Source organism: Balaenoptera musculus, chromosome 6 (assembly GCF_009873245.2).
Source record: "Balaenoptera musculus isolate JJ_BM4_2016_0621 chromosome 6, mBalMus1.pri.v3, whole genome shotgun sequence".
In the NCBI taxonomy this organism is placed as follows: Eukaryota; Metazoa; Chordata; class Mammalia; order Artiodactyla; family Balaenopteridae; genus Balaenoptera; species Balaenoptera musculus.
The window spans coordinates 77316635-77344344 of record NC_045790.1 but is presented as its reverse complement, the minus strand read 5'-3'; the positions used below and the strand labels follow the sequence as shown (position 1 = coordinate 77344344).

The window sequence follows — 27710 nt, the reverse complement described above, 5'->3', positions numbered from 1 at the left end:
CTGTGGGAAGCCTTACCAAAAGGTTTGAATAATTTCATGCACTTGAAACACATTGCCCAGTTGCTTTCCAAGACGACTGTACCGATTTACTCTGTCATCAGTAATGTGTGATTACTCCAGTTTCCCAGAAGACTCACCATCGTTGGATTTCATTAATTTTTTTTTTAAATTACTAACTTAACTGGTGCAGGATGACCCACTTTACTTAGAACAACATTTGCATTTCATTTGGTTGCTGGTGAGGTTGAACATTTTTCTGTATTGAAGGCTGTCATTTCACAGACTCTGAACCTTCTAGTCAGAAGGGATTTAGAGATTATCTGTTTCCTTTTGTGTGCTTTGTTTTCATGTTCTTGCCTGTTTATCTGTTGCCAGGCACTTCTTACCAGCTCTCCACTGTGTTTTTCTCTTGGCCTCCTGCTTGGTTTGAGGAAACAGAAAGATCAGTTTGCCAGCCCTCAGCATAAGCGGCATTTTTTATGATCCATCAATTTGCAATTTAATGGTGGTGGAGTTTCCCCTCCGTAAGCTGACTTTGGGCGAGGTGCCATTGGGTTGCTTTGAGACCCATGGGCAATTACTCTTAAGCAGTCCTCGCCCTGCTTTCAGCCTACAACAACCTTCACTATATATTACTCTGTGTGTAGTGGAGAAGCGGGCAGCCGTTGGGGAGCAGGCTGGCTCTTGAGTCTGAAAATTAGATGAGGTGGGAGGAGTATCAAAAGGTGGAAAGCCGAGCTTTTAGGAATCATGAAGTCCAAAAAGTTAAGTTCAGATGCTCAGAAGAACATGTCTTCAATTTAAGAGCTCTGCCAACATGTACCAGGGTTTGGTTCATTGCTGGCCTTGGAGGTATTTGGCCTATTTAACTCAGTTAAAATATATATGTACCTGAATCTTGTACCTACTAAGATACAATTTCTTACTGTAAACAGAGCTTTATTCTGACACTGGTTAGGAACGGTTTTTGTGGTTAACATCTTGGTCATTGAGTTTAGGGTGTGTGGGGATTCCATTTCGGTGCAGCGAGTCATTCCTTTGAAAGCCCCATATGTGGAATGTGTACCCCGTGGTCAGTTTTGGTGGGGAGGGTTCAGCAAGGAGCTGTATCAAAGTGTTCAGCCAGAGTCTTCTCCTGCTTCTCTGTTATGCTGAGAAGACTTGATGCTGGAAGCTGTTAGGAAACTGTCCAGAAGCTTCACATAAGATGTGATTTTAAACATAAAGTCTTGGTTTGCCAAATGATGGTAAATGCTTTGGAGGATCTTGAAGGGCCTAGAGTTTGTTTATTGGTGTTATGGGAGAAAGGCAGCTTCTACATGGATTTGAGGTAGGCCTTGAAGGATTGGGATAAGAGCAAAGCACTTTGTTAATAGTGCAGCTGTAGTTTACATATTAGCTTACTTGATTCTGCTGAAACACTGAAGTAGGTTGTTGATAAGAGACCTGGGGCTCAGTGGTTGAAGCGACATAACTCAGGACACCTAATACTAGTGTGCTGAGATGCAAACCCAAGTTTTTGGATTATGAGGGCCAACTGTATTACCATAAGCAAGTCAGTGAGAAGGGAGTTGACCTTGACAGGGAGAATAAAAGCTGGTTCTGGACAGATTCTTTGGACTCCTGCTTCCTGCTGCCTCAGTGGGTGGTGGCTGTCCCTGAAGTAAGGCCTGATGCTGGGGCCTTAACCAAGCTGGTTAAGTTTCTGGGCACAAAGTTTCCACACAAATCTGGTTTAGGGCTGGCTCTTGAATGCTGACTTAGTTTTGTTGCCTTACGTGGTGTCAGAAGTACAGGCACAGGGTGAGTTTACTTACAAACGTTATGACTGTTAGCAGGTACCAAATACGTCTTCAGCTTTGGGCAGGAAAATGATTTCCAGGTGGGAAGTACAGTTAGCCTACAGTTTTTTGGGTTTTGTTTTTTGTTTTTTTCCACTGGAGTTGTCTAGTCTTTGGAAGAGGTAGAAAGAAGGCAGTCTGAAAAGGTTACAGAACTTTCTTAACACCTGCTTAAGCAGGGTCAACTATCCAGTTTAACCTGCTTATAAACTCCGTGGTCAGGAATAGAAGCACGGGTGGAAAACACTACTACTCGTTAATTTGTGCTAAATTAAAGTTCTTATCAGAATACCCTTGTGTTGAAGCAAGAGATAATACTAAAGAATCACTGTCAGTTTTTATGCTGCCATCCAGACTATTTTAAGGGCTGGGGTGGTGATGATGTCTTAGACCTCCCAAAGCACTGTCAGGGAAATAAGTTGCATCCTCATGCTGCCAGGAGAAGATACTCTATAGCTGGCTTGGAGAATTTTAAGGTAAATCAGAGGGGAGATTTGAATCCAGGCCTCCTTGATCAAAGTTAAACTCACGTGTCAGAGGATAGTTTTCAGATTAGGGTCTATAGACCTGGCAGAAGGAGGAGACAGCTGGGATAAGATCCTTCTCTGTTGTTCTTATTTCCGTTTCTTCTCCAGACCATTTATTTAGAATTCCCAGGACAAATGGTATGGCTTTTGATGTTTCTTCATCAGTTTGAGCTTTGATCTTTAACCCTGGTCCTCCTGTTTCAGTCTTAGCTACTCTAACTCAATTTATATGGTCTGTGCTTTAATCTGTACTTCTTTTATTTTGTTCTTAATATTAAAGGTTTAATGTTAAAGGTTTACAAGTTGATTTCATTCAGACCAGGTCTTAACTGTTCCCTGACAGTCAAGTTCACTTCTACCTTGAAGCCACTCTATGTAATAACATATATAATTATTAATTAAAGAGATCATCTTTCCTTCTTAAACTAAAGTAAATTCCGGGTAGGTCAAGTAATTAAGTGCAGAAAGTACAGCCATAGCAGCACTAGAAGAAAATTAAGAATGGCTTCTGTAATTTGGGGGTGTTCTAATCCTGACCCAAAGGCCAGGAACACAGGAAGACTATTTTTTAGTTTGACCACGTAAAAACAGAGTTACGCACAGCAAAAAATCCATCATAAGCAAGGTTGAAAGACAGGTAACAAGGTGGAAAAACTGGAAAAGTCAATATTTGTCATATGGGAACTACTACAAAAAGACAATGATGAATCAATACCAAAGGAAAGAAAGAGAAAGGAAAAATAAAGTGGACCAGTCAATATATGAAAAGATGTTTAACTTCAGGAAGAATCCAAGTAATGCAAATAAAAATGAGGTCATTTTAAAATCTATTAGATGGATAAAGATTTTAAAAAGGTCAACAAAACCCAGTATTGACACTGGGTGGGGGAGCAAGCACCCTCATAGACTGGTGATGATATAAATTGGTAAGCTTTTCTGCTGGGCAGTTTATCAGCATGCATTACAGTTTAAAATATGCATACACTTTGACCTAGCAATTTCACTTCTAGAGATTCCTTTTAGAGATCCAGGGAGAGAGTTAGTTGACATACAGTGTTTACTTGTGGAAAATTAGGTGAAACATAAATATCCCCTGATATTGGGAGTGTTGAGACACCCGTCTGCTTGTATAGTGGGATATGTTGATGATGTCCTTATTCATATCTGTTTTTATTGAGTGGGGGGAGGGTGTCCATGACACATTTGAGTGGAAATAACAAATTACAGAAAAGCAGTATACGTATTGGGACCCCTTGGTATCAAAGTGTCTCCCTCCAGTCTGGGCTTGTGCACACACAGATAATGAGAGCCTGGGGTGCTGCTTCCCAGGATCACCAGAACGTTACTGTGGTAATCTCTGGATGGTGGACTTAGGGTTATTTTAACTTTCTTGTATATGTCTATATAGTATACATCTGTGTGTATGTGCTCAAAGTGAGCAGATGTCATTTTTAAAATTGGAAAACGTGAAGGGAATTTTGGAGACGGGAAAAGTACAGAATGCTGTTGGAATGTATGGCAGGTAGGAAGTGGGGAGCAGGGACCTCAGAGTCCACAGAGAGCATCCCTACTCCTTTACATCTACCCAGATACATAGTGTAGAACCCTGTTGCAAAGGCAAGGGTGGCCCGCCCATGCTTTCATGACCTTGAGTTAGCTTGAGTGGGTGGCTGTGATCAAATGAACTGGGTAGGGCTGACCCAGTTCTGTGTTTGCACCTAGTACAGCTGCACCCTTTTTGCATATACGTATCTGTTTGCCCCGCTTGTTCAAGCAAGGTCATGGGTTTGTTCTCTATACCAGTCATTTCCCCTTCCAGTACATTTCTTCCAAGGCACTGTCTGTAACCCTATCTCATTGGTGGTCAGGGAGAATTGAGTTGGGTTGGCCTAAATCCAATCCCATAAAACCAAAGGCTTGTTGCTCAGTTAACTGGAATCATCTCAGAGGACAAAAGGCAGCTCTTTTTTATGTACTTGATTATACAGTTCCTGAGGTTTCTACTTTGTTTCACTTATTCCATTCTCTCTTTCTCAAGGGCATGGGCTTTGCGCTTCATAATTTTCTTCTCCTCGTAATGCTTTTCATTGCCTAATTCAGTAATAGAGGCGGCATTAGTAAGCATTGACAGAAAATGATGAAATAAATAAGGCCGATGTAGGACTCTTCGGATGACTTTTTTTTTTTTTTTTTTTAAAGCAGAACTGGTTCTTCAGAGTTAGAGGAAAGCAGGGCTCCTTTGCATTACTGGAGGGTGTTGGAGGTGGGGTGGGCATGTGGATCCTACCCTAGCCTGGGAGCAGAGCACACTTCATTCCCTTCTTTGCCAGTTTGTCCCTCTTGCAGAGGGAGTGCTGTGCATTTGGAGCCGAGCACGGACTTTTCTTACTTTCTCTAGAACAGCCTGTGCCGCAGACACTCAGGACACATTTTCTTTTTCTTTTTTTAAATTAATTAATTAATTTATTTATTTTTATGGCTGTGTTGGGTCTTCATTTCTGTGCGAGGGCTTTCTCTCGTTGCGGCAAGCGGGGGCCACTCTTCATCGCGGTGTGCGGGCCTCTCACTATCGCGGCCTCTCTTGTTGTGGAGCACAGGCTCCAGACGCGCAGGCTCAGTAGTTGTGGCTCACGGGCCCAGCTGCTCCGCGGCATGTGGGATCTTCCCAGACCAGGGCTCGAACCCGTGTCCCCTGCATTGGCAGGCAGATTCTCAACCACTGTGCCACCAGGGAAGCCCCAGGACACATTTTCTTAAACTCAGTGGAACCGTGGGCCCTGTCAGTGAGGTCCTGGCATTTGATGCTGAATTGTGGTAAAACTTTACAGATAGCCAGAATACCTTGACTTGACTGTCACTCTGGACTTGAGTTCTGTTTCAGCAGTGTTTTCTAGGCTTGTTTGAAATTTTGAGACTTAGTGAAGGCTTACTAACATTAACGTCCTGTTTCAGTTGTGCAGGAATTGAGACAGGTGGGAAGGAGGTCTTCTTCCGCTGTCTCGCTCTAGACCTTATCTTGAGAGCTAGACTGCTTTGGCGGTACTTCTGCTCCCCAGGGTTCTGACTCCAGTTTGAATGAACTTGCTATATAAATGTACCCTGATATGCCGTAATTGAATAAGTGTACGGAGAGGTTTGCAATCCCACCAGGTTAAATGATTACGTAGCCTTAAACCACGTAGATTTTCCAACTCAATTAAACTACCCATTATCTCATAAGTGACCAATAAAGCGTGCCATTATGTCTTACTTTGCAAGTGGGATTAATATCTGCTGTTTATCTCAAGATAAATATTGCTGACATAGCCTGGGAAAGCAATTTTATGCCCTCAAGAGTGAGGCACTGGAGGACTCAGATGTTGGGTATGAAGTTTTATCTTTCTGAACTGATTATGAAATATACTAAACATTTATATCGCTTTGTCTTTATAGACTGAAATCGCCAAGAGATTGAATACAATTTGTGCACAAGTCATCCCATTTCTGTCTCAGGAAGTAAGTAAAACTGTTCAGCTGTTAAAGTGCAATTATGTTGCTTCTCTGTTTGCAAATTAGCTAGTTTTAAGATGTTAATTTTATCACGAGGAACAAGTGTGAAGAACATCTGTTACAGCTGAAGTGTGTAAACCCCCTGCTGTTCCATCTAACAGATCTGAGGGGACACTGTAGAAGTGGTGACAATAGCTCAGCCTGAAATTAATTTTTTTCTGTGGAAAACTGCAAAACGACTATCAAGCATAAAGCTTTTCTTTCCTCAGAGGAGTAGTATAAATAAGCTTGGTGGCTACTGATGATTCACGTGTCCTTTCTCTAGAGAGCTTTTCTTTTACTGCATTTTAAAAATGGTTCCATCAGGGTTGACTTGACCACGGGAGCAGGTATTTCATCTGTCCTTGTACATCAGGGCAGGTTGACTAAATGCTGTCCATGGAGGGAGTGGATGCCAGTGCTATTAAGGATAAGACCATTCATGTTACCTGTTCATGTTACTTTAGCTTATGGAGTTACATACATATATAAGCCATTTTATTAAGTTACAAAGTAATAGAAGTTCACCCTTAATATTTGAGAGGGAAAGGCTCTTTATGTGAGTAACCTATGACTCAAAACCAGTAATGTTTTAGTTTTGCCTTTACTTTTGGATACAAGCTAATAAATGCAAAACTGTTTTAAGTGTGTACAGGATGCTTATATCTTGAGACAGTGAAAAACTTATGGGCCTTGGAGCTGGAATACTGAGTGTTTGTTCTCACTGGCATCTACTTTTCCATGCTGGGTAGCACCATCTCTGCTGTTATTATGGCAGCCTTTTCCAGCATAGCATATACTCGATGTTACAGTTTAGATTTGTTGGCCTTCTTCTTTTTTTTTTTAATTTATTTTTGGCTGCGTTGGGTCTTCCTCGCTGCGCTCGGGCTTTCTCTAGTTGAGGCGAGCGGGGGCTACTCTTTGTTGCGGTGCGCGGGCTTCTCATTGCAGTGGCTTCTCTTGTTGCGGAGCATGGGCTCTAGGCGTGCGGGCTTCAGTAGTTGTGGCTCGTGGGCTTAGTTGCACTGTGGCTTGTGGGATCTTCCCGGACCAGGGCTCGAACCCGAGTCCCCTGCATTGGTAGGTGGATTTTTTTTTTTTTAAATTTTATTTATTTATTTATTTTTGGCTGTGTTGGGTCTTCGTTTCTGTGCGAGGGCTTTCTCTAGTTGCGGCGAGCGGGGGCCACTCTTCATTGCGGTGCGCGGGCCGCTCACTGTCGCGGCCTCTACTGTTGCGGAGCACAGGCTCCAGACGCGCAGGCTCAGTAGTTGTGGCTCACGGGCCTAGTTGCTCCGCGGCATGTGGGATCTTCCCAGACCAGGGCTGGAACCCGTGTCCCCTGCATTGGCAGGCAGATTCTCAACCACTGCGCCACCAGGGAAGCCCGGTAGGTGGATTTTAACCACTGCGCCACCAGGGAGGTCCCCTGTTGGCCTTTTGAAGCCTGTTGTTCATTAGATTTTAGTAATCCTGGTCTCTGCTACAGTTTCCTTTCTCCCAAAGAGACCTGTGGCTTTGTTTTTATTTGTGAGTGGAGCTGGGAGGTGCGCAGGCTGTTTCCAGCCTGTGATCTCAGAGTGTGTGGGGGGTGGGGGGCGGGGAGCGGGGTCTTTCCTTTCCCCTGTGGAGGGTGAAACATCTAGGGGCTAAGGGAGGAGAGGAATTCCCAGAGTTTCCAAAACCAACTGGTGGGTTGAGATTTGTTGACCAGAGAAGTGATTGCAGGTTTAATATTTAAATTTTAAGTATCAAAAGGGGTGTTTTTAAATGGCTGTAAACTTTTCCTGCTCAAACTTATCATAGCAAACCCCCTTTGAGAACCAGGGTGATCTTCCAGATCCCATACTGTTTATTTTCTAAGGCCTCACATTACCATTTTTGATGTCCTCCTTTGACTTTCTATCATTCCAAGCCCCAGATTCCCATCAGAAGTTAAGTGGTAACTGGTGTTGGTTAGAAATGAGGGATGCACCACTCTCAGTTTTCCTTTGCTGGTTGTGTGTGTGTTCTGTGGAACAATGTGTGCTCGAGCAAGTTCACATTTAAAGACATATTACACTTCAGTCTGCACCACATGTGGCATTTGTCTTATTGTTGGAAGGTACAGTGAAGGTCTTGGCTGCCTTGCTAACACTTTTCCCTTCTCCTTGTTTTCAAAGCATCAACAGCAGGTGGCCCAGGCTGTCGAACGTGCCAAACAGGTGACCATGGCAGAGCTGAATGCCATCATCGGGGTACGTGGCCTACCAGGTCTACCTCCTACAGTGTGTATAACCAGCTTTCATTTCTTCTTAATTTGTTGGCTTAATATCTATCTATCTATATATAATGTTGTGTCTCTTAATCTTAACCCATTTGATAAGCCGGGGGGCAGGGGGGTGGCAGTGTCAGGTATGCTGAGGTGTGTAGGGGAAGAAAGATTAGCATAAGGGAGATGATAGAAACATTTTTAGGAGGGGAAGAAAAAATAAATCTTCTTTTCAATGGAAAAATAGATGTAGTTTACCCTGCTCCCTTAGGTTAAAGCTTTGGCAAGGGTTTTAAATACGTACTTTCCTTACTTCTGTTGTATAAACTTTAGATCCCAGTGAGGTCAAGACGTAGCTCGGCATTATTTCATTTTGTTGTCTTTTGCTTTTTTGCCTTTTGCTTTCCCAGGGTATTAGAACCTATGCATAACTGCTTTGCTTTTCTTGTGCCTCTTTCATGAATTTTTAAGTGGCACCCCAATGAAAAGAAAGCCCTCTTGCTGCTGAAGAAGTGATGATTGTCTTGCCCTAGTGCCCTCTAGCCTTTCACCAGGTTTCTGCTCTCCTGGGTTGAGTTCAGTTAGTGCTCCTTGCTGGCAACTGGTTGTCAATCACAAGTCATTTGCTCTGCATTAATGAGCCTGGTGAACTGTTGGGTCCATCCCCTGCATGAGTTCATCCCCCCGCCCCCTCACTGCAGGATCCAGGACGGTTCTCATGTTTTCTGCCCTTCCAGACTAAGCGAAAGAAGTAGCTGAAATAAGGGACCGTCCTTTCTGATTTTATTCATATGTGAGTGCCTTGAGCGGATTCAAATCACTCATTTATCAATTTATGTTAATTGCTTGTGAGAAGATGCCCTGCTGGTCTTTATAGTTCCCTCAGACACTTTGTAATGATAATTAGACATGCTGCTGTACGGATTAAGAGTGCCATAGTGCAGTGACGGCCACAGACAATGGAACCAGTTAATCCATCAGGGTTTAAAATTACATCCCAACTGGAGATGGAGAAAAAACATAAGAGCCAAGGAGGATTAAAGAATGAGCCTCAGCTTGAAAACTCTCCTTTCATCAGTTTCTCAATTGCAGATCTGCAGTCGGGTTGCCTGTGGTAAGCTATTGGCAGTCAATTAGGTGAAATAAACTGGGAGGGTGACCTTCATTTCCTTTTAATAGCTTTTTCCTCCCTGAAATGGGGAGCTTCAGTGGATTTTCAGCTTAAATTTTGTTCAAGCTGCTTTATTACACTTGACAGCTTAGCTCTGCATAAACAATTCTCCCCTCCTCCTCTTCCCCACAGGTCTGGGCTCTGCATCTCTCCCCCTTAGTGTCACATTTTTGACTGTTACTTAGTGGGCTCTCTAATCACATTCAACAAAAAACACAATTACATCTGCATTTGTCTGCTGCCTTCTGTACCCTTTTCTTGTGTAATGAATTGCTTTATTTCAGAGATCAAATCAAATATTCACTGGTACTTTTGCATGTACTGTGTTTGATTAGCAAAGACTAATAGCAAATTGTACTTGTAGCTCGAGCACAGAATTTTTTAGCCCAGATGAATGAGGATGGAAAAGCCTGTTTTGATTAAAGGAAAACATATGCAAAGCAGTTCTCAAGTACCCAGTTACACTTTGTGGAACATGTTTGTTTTCTGATAGGCTCTAAATTTTTACATATCATCTCTCAGTGGTAAAACTTTGTACTCTTACATTCTCAAAGGCACTGCCCAATCCTATCCATTAGAAAGGAGGAAATTGTGTTAACCAGATGTTTATAGGTAATACTCATTTTGAGTTGAATCAGAAAATAAAAATAGCAGGTTGTTTTGGAAGGGCAGATGAATCGCTAATTTTATGAATGGCTTTAGTCCAGGAAACATGTTGTTGAGATTATAAAGGCAGATTAGCTCCGATAGCTAGCAACAATAACCCAAATCGGTGAATTGGGCCCAGCACAAGACTTAACGCCAGTTGCAGGTCTTCAGCATACTGGCATGTGCGGCTTTTATAATTGTAATTTTTGGATCAGTATATTAATTTATGTCAGCAGGCTCTTTTAAAGTTTGTAGTGATCAATAATTATCCCACACCATAAGTTTCATGCTGTGGCATATGCTTGATTTTTGCTTGAAAGGAATTGTGCGCGTCCTGGAAAATCGAAGTAGCATAAAATTGGGTTGACAATTCAGCAGACCTTTGCACCCCTTCATTGAACATGCAGTGTGTCAGCCTGTCTCCCCAGAGGGGAGGAGGCTCTGGGAGGCTGTCTGTTCCTACAAGCAGCAGCTGCGCGCAGGGTAAATGCAGCCCGGTCTGATAGCAGCTGTCAGTATTGTTCAGGGACCGACTTAGGGTAAAGAACACTGGGAGAGGCCATGCTCTTCGTCTGCATCGACTTTCAAGCTAAGAAAAGAAATAGTAATTTAACGGTTTAGACATCTATTACAAGTGTGAAAGATCATGAAAGAGTACCCTTTAAAATGCAAATGAGCTGAAACATTCTCATTCCCTTTAAGGTACAATCAAGGAGCTTACTGCTTGCTTGACAGGGCTACAGATATTTCTCTTTAGCAAACCTGGAAAAAGTTAAATCTTCTCAAGGACACCAGGCTTCTAGGTAAGCTCAGCTGTGTCCTGGGACTGTGGCTGCTCTTTTAGGAGGACGAGAGAGGTTATAGTTTTTTCCGTTTTTGTAGAGTGAATTAACGGTGCCCATTTCTCACCAGCATAGAAAACTTAGTTCTCATATCTGACGGAAAATACTGAATTTTAAATCTTTTTCACCACAGCACCTGCCTTCAACTTACATAGAGTCCTGGTATTTAAGAAAGATAAGATTCTTAGATATTTGATACTTGGAGAAACTATTGAGATATTTTTTGTTATACTTTTTTTAACAGCTTGACTAATGGCACATTTGGTAATTGGCAGACTAATAACTGCAACCCTACTTTTTGAATTTTTCTTTTTATAAGCTCTCTTGCTATTAAACATGTTATGTTCTTGTAACAATAAAAATGCAGAGATCTTAACAGATACAGAGTTTATTTGGGTTTTTTTTTTTTTTTCCCCAAACATCAGGATAGTCTCCACAATTTAATCAGCATTCCTCAAAGATTTTTTTAGTTTGGAATGCTATTAAAAATGCTCAAAACGAAATAGGTTATTGACTGATGTAACATTTTATTTGTGGGATAGCTAATGGCTACCTGAAGGAAAGGAAAATTGACGGACGGGCTCTTCATATCTTCCCCCATTGTAGTATTTGGAGAGTTGGGAACTAAGAGCTCTCTTCTACCTGCTCTGATACTACGTAATTGATTTTAAGTTGAGATTAGGATTCCAGATAATTAGTGTTATCTTTTAATTGGGTTTATATCACATATAATTGGGTTTATATCACGTATAATTAATATAAATCATATAAATATAGATATGGATATATACATACCTGTACACACACAGATTTTTAAAAAATTGATGTGTAATTCACAGGTGAGATGCACAGCTCCTGAGTGTACAGATTGATCACTGGCACATGCACACACCCTGTAGCCCACACTCCTCTCTGGGTGCAGATTGTTCCCACCTCCCCAGGAAGTCCCCTTGTGCTTCTTCCCAGCCAAGTTTTCCCACCCCCCTAAAGAAACATGGTTGCTTTTTGATTAAAAAGTAGAAGAGTAAAAGAATAATTAGCAGAGTGTGGTTTTCTTTATTAAAACAGTTACATAGTTGTATATCTGTTTCTAACCAAGTACCTACTGCCTAACTTCTCAGTGTTTTATGCTCATCCTTCTAAGACGGTCTGTATTGTGTTAACCTGGACAAAGCCTGGGCCTAGGATGAGATGCACTTGGTTGGGACACTTTGCACTGCCACTTTTTATTTTTATTTAAAAAAAAAATTTATTTATTTATTTTGTTTTTGGCTGCGTTGGCTCTTAGTTGTGGCACCTGGGATCTTTTGTTGCGGGGCGTGGGCTTCTCTCTAGTTGTGGCACGTGGGCTGTCTAGTTGTGGCCTGCATGCTCAGTAGTTGCGGCACACGGGCTTAGTTGCCCCATGGCATGTGGGATCTTAGTTCCCAGACCAGGGATTGAACCTGTGTCCCCTGCATTGGAAGGTGGATTCTTAACCACTGGACCACCAGGGAAGTCCTGGCACTGCCACTTTTTAGCTTTGTGACCTTGTTCAGCCAGTTAACCTCTATCAGCGTCCTTCTACAGGATAATGGATAATACCATTTACCTTGCATGGCTTTTGTGGGGGTAAGACCTTGGCTGGAAGCCTTCAACGAGCATGTGGTGCTGACACCCTGAACTGAGGTTTTGTCTGCCTGGTTTCTCTCAGCACCTGTAGCAGATCTCTGGGTCCAGTTGGCCAAGCTCCTGTGAAGGGGCGATTGCTCCTAGCAGCAGGTCACCTCCTCCTTTGTCTTTTCTGGTGGTTACATGGATGTTGGTGTTTGAGATTAGACCCAGCCAGATGCTCTGCTCCTGCCATTAAGTTGTCGTGCTTGAATGATTTTTAATAAGGACTCAGAAGTGCAAAAGCACTGCCATTTAACTTTTGACGACCAAACTTATTAAAGTTCAGAACCAGGGGGGAAAGTTAAGTTAGGGGAACAGATGGAGAGGTTTGAGAAGCAAAAATGTGAGGACAAGGCATCATTGGCTTCCTTACTCAACATAAAGAGGAAAGGGCACCAGGCCTTTTGCTGGCTCTGAGAGGTGACGGGGATCCTTGTGATAGAATTGGAAGGAGAGAAGAGTTAGAAGACATGGACAGATGAACAGTTCCCCTACCACAAAATGCCAGATTTCTGATAGCTGCCTTGATGCTGACTGTTGGATATAAGAAAATTTAAACAATTTCCCATAGCAGTGCTATGAACGTCAGGAACTCAGGGAAATTTGGGGTTAATGTAGGCAACGTTGTTTGTCCTTTCTCATTTATTTGGATGTGATCTGACTTACTTTCCATGAATATAACTTCTGTCAAGGCCTATGGGGCTCAGGTTTGGGGCTCCAGTTACTGGTCATGTGTGTATACTCCTGTTCCATAGGCAAATTTATAGTTCTCTATACTTTAAAACAACTTAGTATGAAATAAAAGAAGTCTAGCGTGGTTTGTGGTGTCTGACTGTGTGTACTTGTGCAGGTGATGGCTGTGAACACAAACTCCTGATGTGTCTGCGGAAGGAGCCTTCCTGTCCTTGAGAGATAGAGTTGTAGACCTAAAGGACTCCCTATTGTTGCAGGAGATGACTGGTTTAAGGATTAGCAAAAATGTTGGATTATTTTTTTCCTCCGGCTGTAGCTGTCAGACGTCTATAGGATTGTAGTGTGGGAAGTTTAAGAGGATGAGGTTAGCCTCTTATTCTTATGAGTATGCAGTTAATCCCTGGAAAGCCCATCAATAACCCAGCTGTAAGTTTCTTTATAAAACAAATTCACCCTGAGAGAATAATGCACAGCCTGCTACCAAAGGGAGTAAATAAAATGATGACAACAAACATGGATCTTCCAGCTCTACCAGCTTCTGTTTAGTGACATACCTGCCACTTAAATTCCACCAGTCTAGCCCTTTTATTAATTTTCCGAAGAGATGGCGCAATATCGCAGACAAGTCTTTTATGCATCCTACCTCTCCTTTAGGTCGAGCTAGTTTGTTTGTTTTTTTTTTTTTTTTTTTTTTACTGAGGGTACAGCTAGGTATCTCTGACAAATGTAGAGCTTGGCTTCAGTGTCTGGGTTCTAGTGAATTAGGCAGTGTGCTTTTTATTTATTAGGAAACTTACTGAAGCATTGTCTACTTGTTCATTTCCCCATATATTTTCGTATGATTTTTATTTGGATTTCTTAGAAGAAGGCATTATAACATTTTCCCTCTTTTCAGAGGAAGGAGAAGACTCTTCAGAATAGAAAGTTGAGCATCTCATTTTAGAAATTAGATCTATGCAGTTTTTTTTTAATTGATAGATGACTTAACATACCGTATCATTCACCCTTTTAAACGCACACAGCTCCGTGGCTTTTAGTATATTCACAGACTTGTACAGCCATCACTACTATCTAATTCTTGAACATTTTCATCACTCCAAAAATAAACCCATATTCATTAGTAGTCAGGCCCCATGCCCCCTCCCCTCAACCCCCTGGCAACCACTAATCTTTCTATCTCTGTGGATTTGCCTGTTCTGAACATTTCATATAAATGGAATCATATGATATGTGGCCTTTTGTGTCTGGCTTATTTCACTTGCATAATGTTTTCAAGGTCTATAGATGTTGTAGCAAGTACTTCAGTCCTTTTTGTTGATGAATGATACTCCATTGCATCAATATGCTGCATTTGTTTATCCAATCAGTTGCTGGTCATTTAGGTTGTTTCCGTCTCTTGACTATTATGAATAATGCTGCTGTGAACATTTGTGTACAAGTTTTTGTGTGGACATGTTTTCTTTTATCTGGTGTTTATATCTAGGAATGGAACTCTGGGGCATATGGTAACTCCATTTAGCTTAAACAACCAAGTGGCTGTACCATTTTACATTCCCCCTAGCGGTGGATGAGAATTCCAGTTTCTCTGCTTCTTCTCCAACACCTGTTATTGTCCATTGTTTTGATTCTGGCCCTCCTAGTGGGTGTGACGCGCTGTCTCTTTTGTGGTTTTGATTTGCATTTCTCTGATGGCTGACGATGCTGAGCATCTTTTCATCGAAACCTTATATGGTTTTTTTTTTTTAAAAACATCTTTATTGGAGTATAATTGCTTTACAATGGTGTGTTAGTTTCTGCTTTATAACAAAGTGAATCAGTTGTACATATACACATGTTCCCATATCTCTTCCCTCTTGCATCTCCCTCCCTCCCACCCTCCCTATCCCACCCCTCTAGGTGGTCACAAAGCACCGAGCTGATCTCCCTGTGCTATGCGGCTGCTTCCCACTAGCTATCTATTTTACATTTGGTAGCGTATATGTGTCCAGGCCACTCTCTCACCCTGTCACATCTTACCCCTCCCCCTCCCCATATCCTCAAGTCCATTCTCTAGTAGGTCTGTGTCTTTATTCCCGTCTTGCCACTAGGTTCTGCATGATTTTAGAAGTGGATCTACCTAAGTAAACATGGCTTTTAAAAATCTTATTCTAGTTTAGGTCTTTTAAGTCACGACGGAAACAGACACCCAGGGCAGGTAGGATGAGTAAGTCAGGGGGGTGATGCAGAATGAGTTGGCCTGTGCGGATTAGCTGAAATGCAGAAACAGTAAAGACGAGTTTAGATCCTTTTGAGAATTTTAGGCCTTCATCCTGGTGCCTGCCTACGTACAGGCCATCAGTGTTGCTTCTGCATCTCATTTTCTGTGTGCTCCTGCATCGAGATGGAGCCTCTCAGTGGATTTACGTATTTATTTATTTTATTGTCTTCAAGTGGCTTGCGAATTCTTGGCCCCAGCAAGCAGTTTCTGCCTGTTTATCACCCTTGCCCCCTTCACGCGAGAGGCCATCCACATGATGGGAGGTTTTCAGATAACTCCTGTAGTAGTGTCCTTGATGTTTCTCCTGCCACATAGCTCTTCACCACTTTTCCCACTTGTTTATCATAGCATACCAATTTTCTTTTTCTGCACTCTCCCAAGATAAGAACCGAGTGTTTTAAAGAACAGAGAAATAGCAGAAAATCAAGGAAGAATGACTTGGAGAGAACTGTCAATAAATGCTACTTTTCACTTTTTTTCCCCCTTTAAAAGTGTTTAAATACCAAGTGCTGTAAATGCCACTTACTGTCACACTTTTAGCATTAAAGATGCTATTTTGGGGCATGGTTTTAGTTCTGGTTGGGTTCAGTTTGTGATCTGTGTGACATAGTTTTCCCAAAGGTTATAAAGTGGGTTAAATTTCAGAAATTCAGTGGTTGGTGATAAGGAACTTATTAGCATCTAGTTGGGATGAGAGGGACGTTGGCCTTCGTTTTTATTCTGGTGTCCTTTCCACTTGTATAGGCAGCTCTGTGGTGATAAACCCTGTGCTACACCTGTTTTAGAAACAAAAATGTAGAAACCACTGCACAGTTATATTAAGGCTCTGAATGTAAACAGCAAAGTCAATTTCATACAGCAACATAATTGACCCAGTCTGCACTGGGTGAAATGTGAATTAAAATTCTAAATGTGTGGCTGTTGTTTGACATGGATGAGGTTATTTTATTCCTTGCGGGTTTTCAGTATCACTGACTCAGTGTTTGGTGTTTGTTTTACTTGTCTCATTCCCAGCCTATTCAAATTGTTTGGGTTAAGAACAAGTACAGTTATCTCCTTATGCCCCAAACTAAACCTTTCCCTAATCACCTTTGAGGCACCAGAACAGTATGTAAAAGTTCCCATTGTAGCTCTTTTCCCAAATTGTTTTGTAAAATGTGAAGTTTCTGTTTGTTTGTTTTGTTTTGAATTGTTAGTGGAGTCAGCATTAGGAAGCAGAGGCTCATTTTTTTTGAGCTGTGGCAAGGTACTCGATGGGGAAGGGACAGTGAAAAGTGAATATTTTAAAGTACTTCTGGTTTTTAAGCAACAATCTGGCAAGTCCTTTGGCATATAAGAACATGGGTTCTAATGTAATGGGACAGAAGTCCAGCTTAGATTGAGACCAGAATTTCTCACCCTCAGCACTGTTGACATTTTGGGCTCATGAATTCTCTGTGCTGGGGGCTGCCCGGTGCATTGTAGGACGTTTAACAGCATCCCCAGCCTCTACCTACTAGATGCCAGCAACACTTCTACTCGTCTTTCCCTCCCAGTTGTGACAACCACAAATGTCTCTAGATGTTGCCAAATGTCCCTGGGGTGGGGAAAGTGGTGCTGAAATTGTTTAAGAGCTACCAGTCTAGATTGATACATATTACCCCAAACCACCATTGTTCATCAGAAATGCCTTTTCTGATAGCTTTGTAAACTGTGTTGCTTATGTGTTCTGTGATGTATAAATCTATAAGCATTAACTTAAAGAAAATGTTTACTAATGAGTGCAAGCTAATGAATGGGTAGAAGGTTGAATTTTCCCAGCCAGCCTTGCTGTCACGTTGAGAAACATTTTACAGTTTCCCCGATGATTTGGGTAGGTTTGGGTCTATGGAGGACTGATTCATGTAAGTTCCCCTAATTGGCAGAGCCATTGGATTTTTTGATGTGTTGCTGGCTATATAGCAATGTCAGGATCTCTTTTCTTGTAGCATATATTTTTAAGTAACATTCATGTTTCTTCCTTTTGCTGAAGGTGATGAGTACTAGTCTGTCCCAGGTAAGCCGTGCTGAGAAAAAAATGTTCTTTAGGACACGTGGGGCAAGTGGGCTGCCCTTTTGGAGTCAGTTGTTTCAATCTCCCGGATGTGGGCCCTCTATTCATTTCAATAAATTTTTTATCTTAGAAATAACACTTATTACTTATTAAGCATCTTCTTCTGAGAGAAGCCAGAACTATCTCTGTTTCAGCTTGATTCTTCTTTATCAGCTTCCTTGGAAGAGAGCTAGAGCAAAAGATACTTTCCTTTTTCAGAGGTAGGGTATTGGAAAGTGGGGACTGGAGAGATGGCACTCGTGAGTCATAAATCTAAGGACAAATTCCCACCTGTCACTGCTGGTGAGGCTGCATCGTGAAGATGGTTGTATTTCCGGGTAGATGCCCAATAGTGAATGTGGATTGTCTCCGGGTGTGCAGTATTGCGTACCCTCAAGAGTATCGCCTTACCTGGGAAGGGAGAAACGCGAGGTCCTCGGTGGAGAAAGAGATTGCCCTCTTCCTTCCCCTTGCGTGGGAACACTAGGTCTGCAGCTGATTCCTTGTGAACAGGACTGGGCTGCTGGGGTCACAGGAGAAATGCTGTCCTAGGGAATAAAAGCTTTGCCATCATTGTTCTGGCTGTGAGCCCCACGGCAAGCCACTCTTTCATCTGTGAAATGGGAGCCATTGTGCCCGCCCACCCTTCCTCCCTCTGGTGTATTCCGAGCTGAGGCCAGATAAGGAAGCTGGAAATATTATCTAGGAGCACTGCATGGTAGGATAAAGAAGTAGAACGTGAGGCAGCGGTATCCACGTTTCTTGGGTCTACAGCATCTTCAATAGGTGTGATTCATCCTGTCGCTACCTACTTAGTACTCCTTTCATTTTGTGATAGGATTTATGCTTTTTTAAAAAAAAAAGGAGGAAGAAGGAGCTTTCAAGATCGCCAAGCTAAGGATGGAAGAACCTAATTGCCTCTAATAATGGGCAGTGAGCTATCTCTTCAAGGGGCCTGGAAAGCTAGAGCAGGCTAGAGGTGGGACTTAGCCATGGCCAGTTAGGCTGTTGGATAGCCCTGTTGAGAGCTATTTGCCTAAAGGTTGAGTTTAACGTTGCAGGTCTGTTTCACAGCTGTAGCAAAGCCCCTTTATTTTATAAGCTTAGTCTTTCTTTTCAATAGTACATCAGAGAATGCTTTCCAGTTCATCTTTCCAAAAACCAACTTGGGCTTGGCAGAAAATCTACTTCCTTCTAGCATATCCAAATAGCACCCGAGACTGCCTTTGCTCTCACGTAAAAATCGCACGTCTGGAGTTGTTTTTTGGTGTCTCCATTTGGGGGGGGGGAATTTTAGAGGGGGCCTGGGGGTGGGGTGCAGGGAAGGGTGATAGGGTTGGTATCCTCCACCCTATAGTTAAATTCCTTCCCCTCTGCTTAGCCTCTCTCATCTTCTTTAATCAGTGCCGTGCTTAGTTACCCCTCTGCGCCCGCTTGTGTATGCATCACTGCCTTTCCCCCCAAGAAGCCGGACATTGCTTTTACTCTGAGTAATGATAGTAGTCGCTGGTAGGGCAGACCTGTTCCTCATCTTTCTCCGAGCACACTTCTTATGGCAGGTGTCTAGTTCCTAATTAAGCGCTAATGAGCATGCCTAGTGGACCGTGATGCTGCTGCCAACTCCTTCAGTTTTATGTCCTGCTATTGCCAAGCTCTTAAAAGGTGACGGAGCAAGAATTAGTGTCTTTGGGATGACAGGAAGGTGATTTTATGCATAAAGAAGTTGTTATTATGATCTCAAATGGTGAATGAGTAGTTTATAAATACTTTCCAAGAATACTATTAATGCTGCCTGCTCTGACCTCGCCCGTTTTCCAGTTTCCCTCGCATTAGAACTGTGCTCTCTTCGGAAGGAGTGGAGGTTTAAAGAGAAGGTTGGCTCCTAAAGATTTTTTTAAAAGGTACTAGGAGTGGTTGAAAATTTACTGTAAAATGACACTAGATGCCGATTTCTCCCTTTTAGATGCTGCTTTCTCTTGCTCTTGAGTGCCAGAAGCATGTTTAGGATTCAGTCAAAGATCAGTGGTCAGGGTGGAAATTGCTGAAGATCTGGTGTGAAGATCTAATATATTCAGTACGTGCAAGGGTGTAATAAATAAAACGAGTAATTGAGTCCCAGGGAAGTGAGCACAAATCAGAATCTTAAGAATTTCCTAACATTACACCTTAGAAATTGAGCTTTAATCATTTTTATGTCTCATCAAAAACGAGTTTTATGTTGGACAGCTGAAATGTGGCCAGATTTATGGTGCAAGGGCCATGGCTTGGATACTTTTTCGTTTCCTGCAACATATCTTAAATATAATATATGAGAGCAGTGATACTCTAATGTGAACAGGTTTCTAGCTTCTGGAATGGGTTAAGTGATAGAGGCAAAGGCATTTGGGAATGGGGACTTGGTCATCGTGTTTGGAGTCCCACACAGCTGGTGGGAGTGCTTTCCTCAGCAAGGTTCTTGGCCTGAGTCTTGGTGTTTTCCTCTGTGACACGGGAGGGGGGTGGGTTTGGGGCATGGGGCTCAGGAGAAAGGAAGGGATAAACAAAGTTTTGTCTGTAAGGTTCCTTCCATTTGTCACATGCGTGGCTCCCTGAGGGCTCCTTCTGTATGTGGTGGTACCGTGACTAGAGCACAGCCATGAGGGTCCTTCCTACGTTGACTTCACTTCCCTGCCACCTGGTGGGAGAAACTCAATGCCTTGAGCCCTGGCCGTCTGTGAAATGGGAATATCGATACTTCCTCCATTCTGTGAGGGCTTGATGAGCTAAGGGCACACAAGTACATGAGAGATGCTAGTTCTTCCTGCTTTCTAAGTTCTGTTAACTAAAGATAATGTTTGGTTTTGTCTCATCCTAACATTGTGGTAAGTTAACGCAAGAATGCTGGGGTGCAATGGAGTCACCTAGTAGCTGGTGACTAGTTGAGAATATAGTTACTGTATTATAGGATGCATATCTGCTCCTCCCCTATTTTATTTAACCTTTCTGAAGTCAGAATGAGTCTGAAATCTGTGGCATCTTAGATTCAATGATGCACTGGATTTCATCCTTGGAGGCGCTTAGAGATGGAACTAACCACCGTGTGAGGGCTTACTAACTTATCCAGGTTTGCTAATAATCAATAGCTACACTTTCAGGGGATGAGTTAGGCCAGAAAGTGACAGTGTCAATCTGAGGATCATGTTTTGGGAAGATTATGTGATACCAGGTAACTGAGCAGATGAAAGCTTTTGATGGACTGAAAGTGCTAACCACATTTTTTTCTCTCTTTCCTCCCTGTCTCTCTCCTTGCTCCCTTCCTCTGTGTGTGTATGTGTGTCTGTGTCTGTGTCTGTGTGTGTGTCACGTCTGCTCTCTCTCCGGTTGCCACCACCACCGCCACCACTGCCACCTCCTCCCTCTCTCTCCCTCCTCCTCTTCCTCTCTCACCACCACCACCAACAGCAGCAGCAGTTGCAAGCTCAGCATCTTTCTCACGGCCATGGACCTCCAGTGCCCCTCACCCCTCACCCTTCGGGACTTCAGCCTCCTGGAATCCCGCCCCTCGGCGGCAGTGCCGGCCTCCTGGCGCTGTCTAGTGCTCTGAGTGGCCAGTCTCACTTGGCAATTAAAGATGACAAGAAGCACCACGATGCAGAGCACCACAGAGGTGAGAGGCCGGGCAAGCCAGATTAGGACCTTGCCCTAACACTCTTACAGTGCTGCAAAGTTTGTGCACCGCTAAAGAAAGCCCCAACCCATTCAGAGAGCAAACAATGAGCTAAGAGGAACTGTCTGTCGCACAGCTTGGCCACTGAAACACAGTTCACCCTGGAGGTTTTCAGGGTTTAACGTGGGCATCTGTAGATTTCTCCATCTCTTTAGATGGCAGGCATCTTGACATCTTGGCAACTGCCTCATTAATGCCAGTGGCCTGTACCATATTATGGAAAACTGTTAACTGCTTAATTGGGTAATTTTCAAAGAAAGTAATGTTGTTAAATGGGGCGAAATAAGAAGTTAAATTTGAAAGTGAATGTGTTCAAATGAAAGGTTTGATAATTGCATCTGTTACTACTTAGTTTCATAGGCTTTAATTCTAGTATGCATTAAATATTGGGCAAAATTGCACTTGACTAATTTTTGAAAAAAAGTAATTTATTCTGTCAAGAAATTTTAAAAAAATAGGCTTTTGTGTATGGTTAAACTGTAAATCTTATGTTTACAAAATACTGTAATTTTCAGGAAATCACTGTATTAGGAATGTGCAATGACTTATATAAATAAAAGCCATTTTTAAAACTGTTTGGGGCTTGTGTTCTAATTATTCCCCCCTTTTTTTTATTTCTGTTCTTGCCTCTGTGTCTGAACGGGCATGTCTGTGCGTTTCTTGGTAACCTCGGGAGCAGACAGAGAACCGGGCACAGTAAGTACCCTGACGCCTGCTGCACATAAACGCGTTCTCCCCCCCTGCAGTGCACCCTCAGCCGCCTTTCTTTAAACACAGGCACAGACACGTATATTCTACTCTCTCACAGCGACCTGTTGTTTTTCTTTTTCTTTCTTTTTTAAAAAAATATGACTGTTTCCCCCCACCCTTTGTCTTTTATATAAAACTTCCATCAGATGAGAGGGAGGCAAAGCTGTTTGCTGTGATTACTCACTTGAAAATACACTTTGATCCCTATGTGCCCCAGACCCATTTAAAAAATATGTTTATCATTGCACTTTGAGTCCAGGTTTACCTGTAGTTTAAGAGAGTATTCATTTTTATCTTAAGTCAGTTCTACAAGCAAGAGGTCACAATCCATATGTGAAATTAGTTAGTATTGTGTTATTTCTACCTAAACCATTCATTATCCTCTGCAAATGCATCTTAGTTGCTAGGTTTCCATATCTAGTTTTCTTTTCATAATTGTCCTTGGAGTGTGAACTTGAACTTAACTTTATTTTAGTCCAAAGAACTGAGTGTCTGAGTAAGCTCTCAAAACCAAGGAAATTCAGTGCACGGGGCTCTGTGCTTATCGAGTTCATTTTTTTTCACCAGCCTAAATCTTACCCATTTTAAATAAAGCACGTTTGATCTGTACACATATCTGCCGGTTACTTGTGGGGAGGCCTGTCTCTAAAATGCGTCTCTTACATGTTGTGGAACAAACAGAATGAGCAATTGGCCCCTTTTCAGCTCAGATAATCTCCAGTTTTTGCCCCCTTCCTTCCTTCCTTCCTTCTTTCTGAACATGGCAGTATTTTGATATCTTCAATCTAAATATTGTTAAAAAATGGGATACTGTACTTTTAAATCACTCTGATACTGTCTTATGAGTTTGGGGGGACGATATGTAAACTTTTTCAGTTTGAAAAGTTTAGGCACCCCTCCACACACACCTTCTGTGTAGAACAGTAGCTATTTTTAAAATTCTCTTTGGGACAGAGCTTTGTTTACTTCATGTGTCAGGATGTATCGGGGGAATGGATAATGGTGAAAGGATGAGGTAGGTAGTTTTGAAATTATTGTCCTGTAAGTTTTCTTTGGAAAATGTTGGGAGGAGAAAAGAGGGGAGAAAAAAATTAGATCTAGGGAATAAAATTACCTACTCCGAAAGTATGGACCTAAGTAAACTGATTTATGGAGGTGACCTTTCTATTTTGCTGTTTCAGTGCCCCTGTAGATTGTTGTCTTTTCTGCCATGTTCATTCAATAGAGTATCAAATTTAAAACCCTAATCCTGGGCCAGAGAATAGAGATGGCAGAAGATGATGTTGGGAATGCCCACGTGCATTAGTCTGCTGCATGTTTTAATCTATTGAATTTATTCTAGGTTTGAGACTTTATTTTTATTTCAGCTTTATATTATCAGTACTACTGTTCCACGTTAAGTCACGGTATATTTATTGAATGCTTACTATATGTAAGGTAATATAGGAAATATATCTGTAGTGAGGGATGTGTAGGGATATGTAGGTACATGTATCACAAGCCCTTTCTCAAAGGACCAAGGAAAAGCAACAAAAATACTAGAAGATACAAGGCTGCAGAAAGTTTTAGCAAGAGTTCTAGACAGTTGTGGAAGGGATACCATGGTGTATGCCTCTCTGAAATGCCAGTGGCAGGAAAGAGTAGAATTTGCACACTTAAGCTCGTAGAGGCATTTTTCTATAACTCGGTGTGACTGTGTTTCTGAGTATGTCTAATAATCTGTGTGTAATTTTGGCTGGAAGATGTAATCAAGAACTTGATTGGGGAAGTGAGAGTAAGGTGGACGAAGGTTAATGAGTTGTACCCTTAATGAAGTACTAAATCGTTCTTGAATTTCAGGCAGCTGTGGATTGTTTTCAAGTCTAGTTAGTTTAGTTAGTAAGTCCGTGTTGAGTTAGCAATCTGAACTTTTAAGTCCAAATGTGGTAGATAACATTGCATAAACCAATCTATAAAATAATATAAAATACATGGTTACTTAATGTGTTATTTGCATGTCTCCTTTTTCACACCAAATTTTTGTCAAGTCTTAATAATAATTTCAAAGAGTATTTCCAGAATAAGTATATATGCCGAGTTTCCTGTGTGATTATTACAGAAAACTCATGGTAATGATAATATAAAATGGAGAAACTACACTAATTTTTAATCTAAAAATTTAATTCAGTCTGTAGAGAGGAAGTAAATCGTTCACTATCCATATAAGTGGGATTTTGCTGCAGTTACATAAAATTAGCTCTCTTCAAACTTTGTGTAAAATTAAATATGAGACTCAGTGGGTAATGAGATGATGTGTACTATTAGCTCCTAAAATATTATAGTACTTATCTGTTTAATAAAGTGGTTTGAATTATGAAGTTGAATTTTACTTGGCAGATAAAGTCAATTCATTGCTCTGTACTGCTGTCTTGTTTGTTCCCTCATTGAGGGGTTAAGAGCAGTGGCTATAGAGCAGCGATTTTCAAACCTCATGGTCTCAATCTTTTACCCTTAAAGTAACTGATGACCCCAGAGAACTATTGTTTATGTGTGTCATATATTTTGAAAATTTTCTGGGTTAGAAATAAAACAGATTTTAAAATCACTTAAACAGATAAAGAGCTACTTGTGTTAACATAAATAACATTTTTAATGAAAAATAACTATTTTCCAAAATTAAAAATTGGAGTGGGAAGAGTGGTTTTGTTTTTTTTTTGCACATTTGCAAATGTCTTTAATGCCTGGCCTAAAAGAGGGCAGTTGAATTCTCCTCAGCTTCTGCATTCTCTTTGTTGCCATACATTGTTTTGGTTTAAGTATTGGAAGAAATCTGCCCACAGAGAGACACCCTCAGGGTCCTTGGACCAAACTCTGAGAACGTCTGCCATAAAGAAGACCAGGGAGTTCTAAAAAATTCTAGGCTGGCGTATAGTCTTATTTTTTTTCCTGCTCTTCTTGCTATGTTGAACAAACATATTTTTTATATCAAGTGCAAAAATCAGGGACTTATGTCAGAGGACATGTGAGTGTGTGTGGATTGTTATCTGTGAGTCTAAAACTGGTTCATACATAGTTTATTTTTAGTGACAGATTATTCCATTTGCTGGTTTAAGGTTTTATGGTAGGAAAACAAATGAACCTTAGTGTAACCTGTTTAATGTAAAACCCAGGAAATAAAGGTGCTAAGAACAGAGAGAAAATACGGACACTATTTTTAAGTTTCTTGTTTCTGAAAGGGATGAATGATAAAGCTAGTAACTTTTGAGAGGTGTATTTTGCTGTTTGGCTGTTTTCTAATTCGCAAACCTTTTTTTTTTTTTTTTTTAACATAAGCCTATTTACCAGAGTGCTACTACTGAGCAAAAAAATGACCTAACAAAAGCCTTTATTTCTTCAGGAGTAATAAAAACTTTAGATATCCCAATTAATTTAAAGATGAATTGCACTAAATTTTGGCTGAAGGGAATGTCCTTTAAATACGTCTACTTGAAAGACCTGGAGTTAGAGAATTGACAAGGAGTTGTATGGCTTTTAAGAAAAATGATAGAATGGATGTTTAAATACTCATTCATTTAACATATTTATTGACCACTTACTATGTGCCAGGCACTGGCCGAGGCACTGCGTATACTTGCTGTCATTTTGCAGTGATATCTTTTAATGTCAAAGTCAAATTATGTGTTGAACGAAAAGCACTGAAATAATCTAACTCGTGTGATCGTTATTTGGAACATTTGGAAGAGGGAGGAGACTTGAGGGGGCTGTGTGGGAGAGACTCAGAACAGGGACGATCTGTAGACTTAAGGCGGGTTCCTAGTGGACTTCAGAAGGTCCTGGGACCCCTCTAAAATTGTATGCAGAGTGGGTCAGGGCTCTTACATAATGCTGAGGAGCGATCATAACATTCATTAAATTCTCCAAAGGGGTTCCTGGCCCAGAAAAGTCTAAGCACTTTTCACCTACTTCAGAGTTCAGATTGGTGCGTCACCATCATTTTCTCAATAAGACACCAAGAGTAAGGAGGTTGGGTGTCTTTGGTCATGTAGTTAATTAACAGAGGTGGAGATTTAGATCATGTCTTTCTGAGGGACCCTGTTGCCACTCCTATAACATTTCTAAAATTATGTTCACATTTAGAACTTATTTAAAAGTAGTTATGACAGCCATCACTTTATTTAATGTAAGGGGGTGTCTTTATCTTTTTCTTCTCTAGCTGTTGTACTTCACTAGTTTATTGGCAGAGGTAGGACCAGATCCTAGTTACGGACCACCCATCACTTCACTTTTTTCTAAGACGACGCTCAGCAATATAGAGAGCAAGGAGGAAATAAGGTGTAAGGCTTGCTTTGGGGAATACTTCACTCTTGGCCTGCTTCTGAAATTTTATTTTTTTTTGAATGTCACAGCGTCTCCCAGTGGCTCTTTAGGACCGCGGCACTGTGGGTGTGGGGGGAAAGGGGACAATGATAGAAAGAACATGGGTTTTGGACAAAGGCAGACCCCAGTGGAATTCTGGCTGCACAGGCAAGATTTCTCGTCCTTCTATGAAGTGGTGATGGTGGCTCTCTGCAGGGTGAGGGTTTAGGGACCACAAATGGGAAGTTGTCAGACACACCGTAGCAAGCCTTTCGGAAAGTCCTCCCTGGCTCTACCTGCAGGATAGCCAGACAACAGTAAATGCGTCGTTAGTCACTGTCAGTGTAGTTACTTGTGGTTTCCTTTTTAAAAAATGTGTGAGGCTGTTGTGGAGATGAGGGCTCACATGACCGGTGGCTATTCCTAATGATTCTTAGTGTGTCGGCATCACAAAACCCATCCCAGCCTCTTAGGAACTTGATCAGTCTCATGATGCTCGAATTCATCAAAGGTAAACAGGGACCAGGAGGAGGTGTTCTCGCCTAAATGTTGTTGACCTGACTTATGTCAAGGAATTGCCTGGAGATAAAGGATAGAACTGAAATGAATCACCTGAAATCTCAATATTAAGGCACAGTGGAAAACACTAAGTTTTCTTAAGCGGTTGCCTCAGTAGATTTTTCTTTTGGCAGAATTTAAAACCCTGTGCTTAAAAAAATAGATCTTCTGGGAAAACCAGCATCACTTGCCACGAGAAGGGTGACCCCCTGAAGGAAGGAAAGCACTGGCAGCTTCTTGCTTGTCGGGGGTGGCGTGTTCCTGGGCCAGGTGGGGTGTCTGCCCGCTGTGGGGCCGGAGCTTGCCAGGTGGACGTCAGGACCTGTGTGTGACCAGAGAATGTTCAGGTCTTACCTCCCTGAGATCTCAGTGAGGATAGGGCATCTTTAAACAAACAGAAAGCAGGTAGAGGCTATTTTCTCCCTCCACAAACTTTTTTAGGCTTCATTTTGTGTTCTGTAATTAGAAACCTTAATGCGCACCCTTTGGAGCAGATTTTGTAAACTGTTATTTTCCTTTTGGCCTGATCGTCATTTTCAGTATTCCCTCTAGGACCCAGTAAGCGATAAACTTTGTGTCTCGGTCTTTCTGATGAGGAGAGATGGGTTAAGTGCCGTCAGATATCCAGATACCACAGTCAAGTCCTGACCCAGTGCTTTCTAGTTTCAGGACCTTTTCTTGCAGTAGAAGCATCTCATCAGGGGCTGGAGAAGGAAGAGCACTTCGAAAACATGCTTCTAGAAAAGGTTTGAAATACAAATTTGATTTTTGCTGTGACCACGGTCCTGATTAGGGGAATGAAGGTGTTACGAGGTCATTTAAAGATTATTTTTAAACAGTTATATTTGTTGTGAGCTCCAGAGTTTTTATTGGTTTTAT

General features: G+C 41.7%; 1 protein-coding gene across 6 annotated transcripts in view; it reads left to right on the top strand.

Annotated features, from left to right (window-relative positions):
• Window positions 1–27710, top strand: part of TLE1 (TLE family member 1, transcriptional corepressor) — an 87672-nt gene that overhangs the window by 21720 nt on the left and 38242 nt on the right. For 3 of the 6 annotated variants that reach the window (XM_036854558.1, XM_036854554.1, XM_036854559.1), the window contains exons 5-8: window positions 5801–5863; window positions 8059–8163; window positions 20924–21128; window positions 21868–21884. In XM_036854558.1, coding sequence (XP_036710453.1) covers window positions 5801–5863; window positions 8059–8163; window positions 20924–21128; window positions 21868–21884 — 390 coding nt within the window. The remainder of the gene's footprint in view (window positions 1–5800; window positions 5864–8058; window positions 8164–20923; window positions 21129–21867; window positions 21885–27710) is intronic. The other 3 variants (XM_036854557.1, XM_036854556.1, XM_036854555.1) reach the window with 3 other exon arrangements.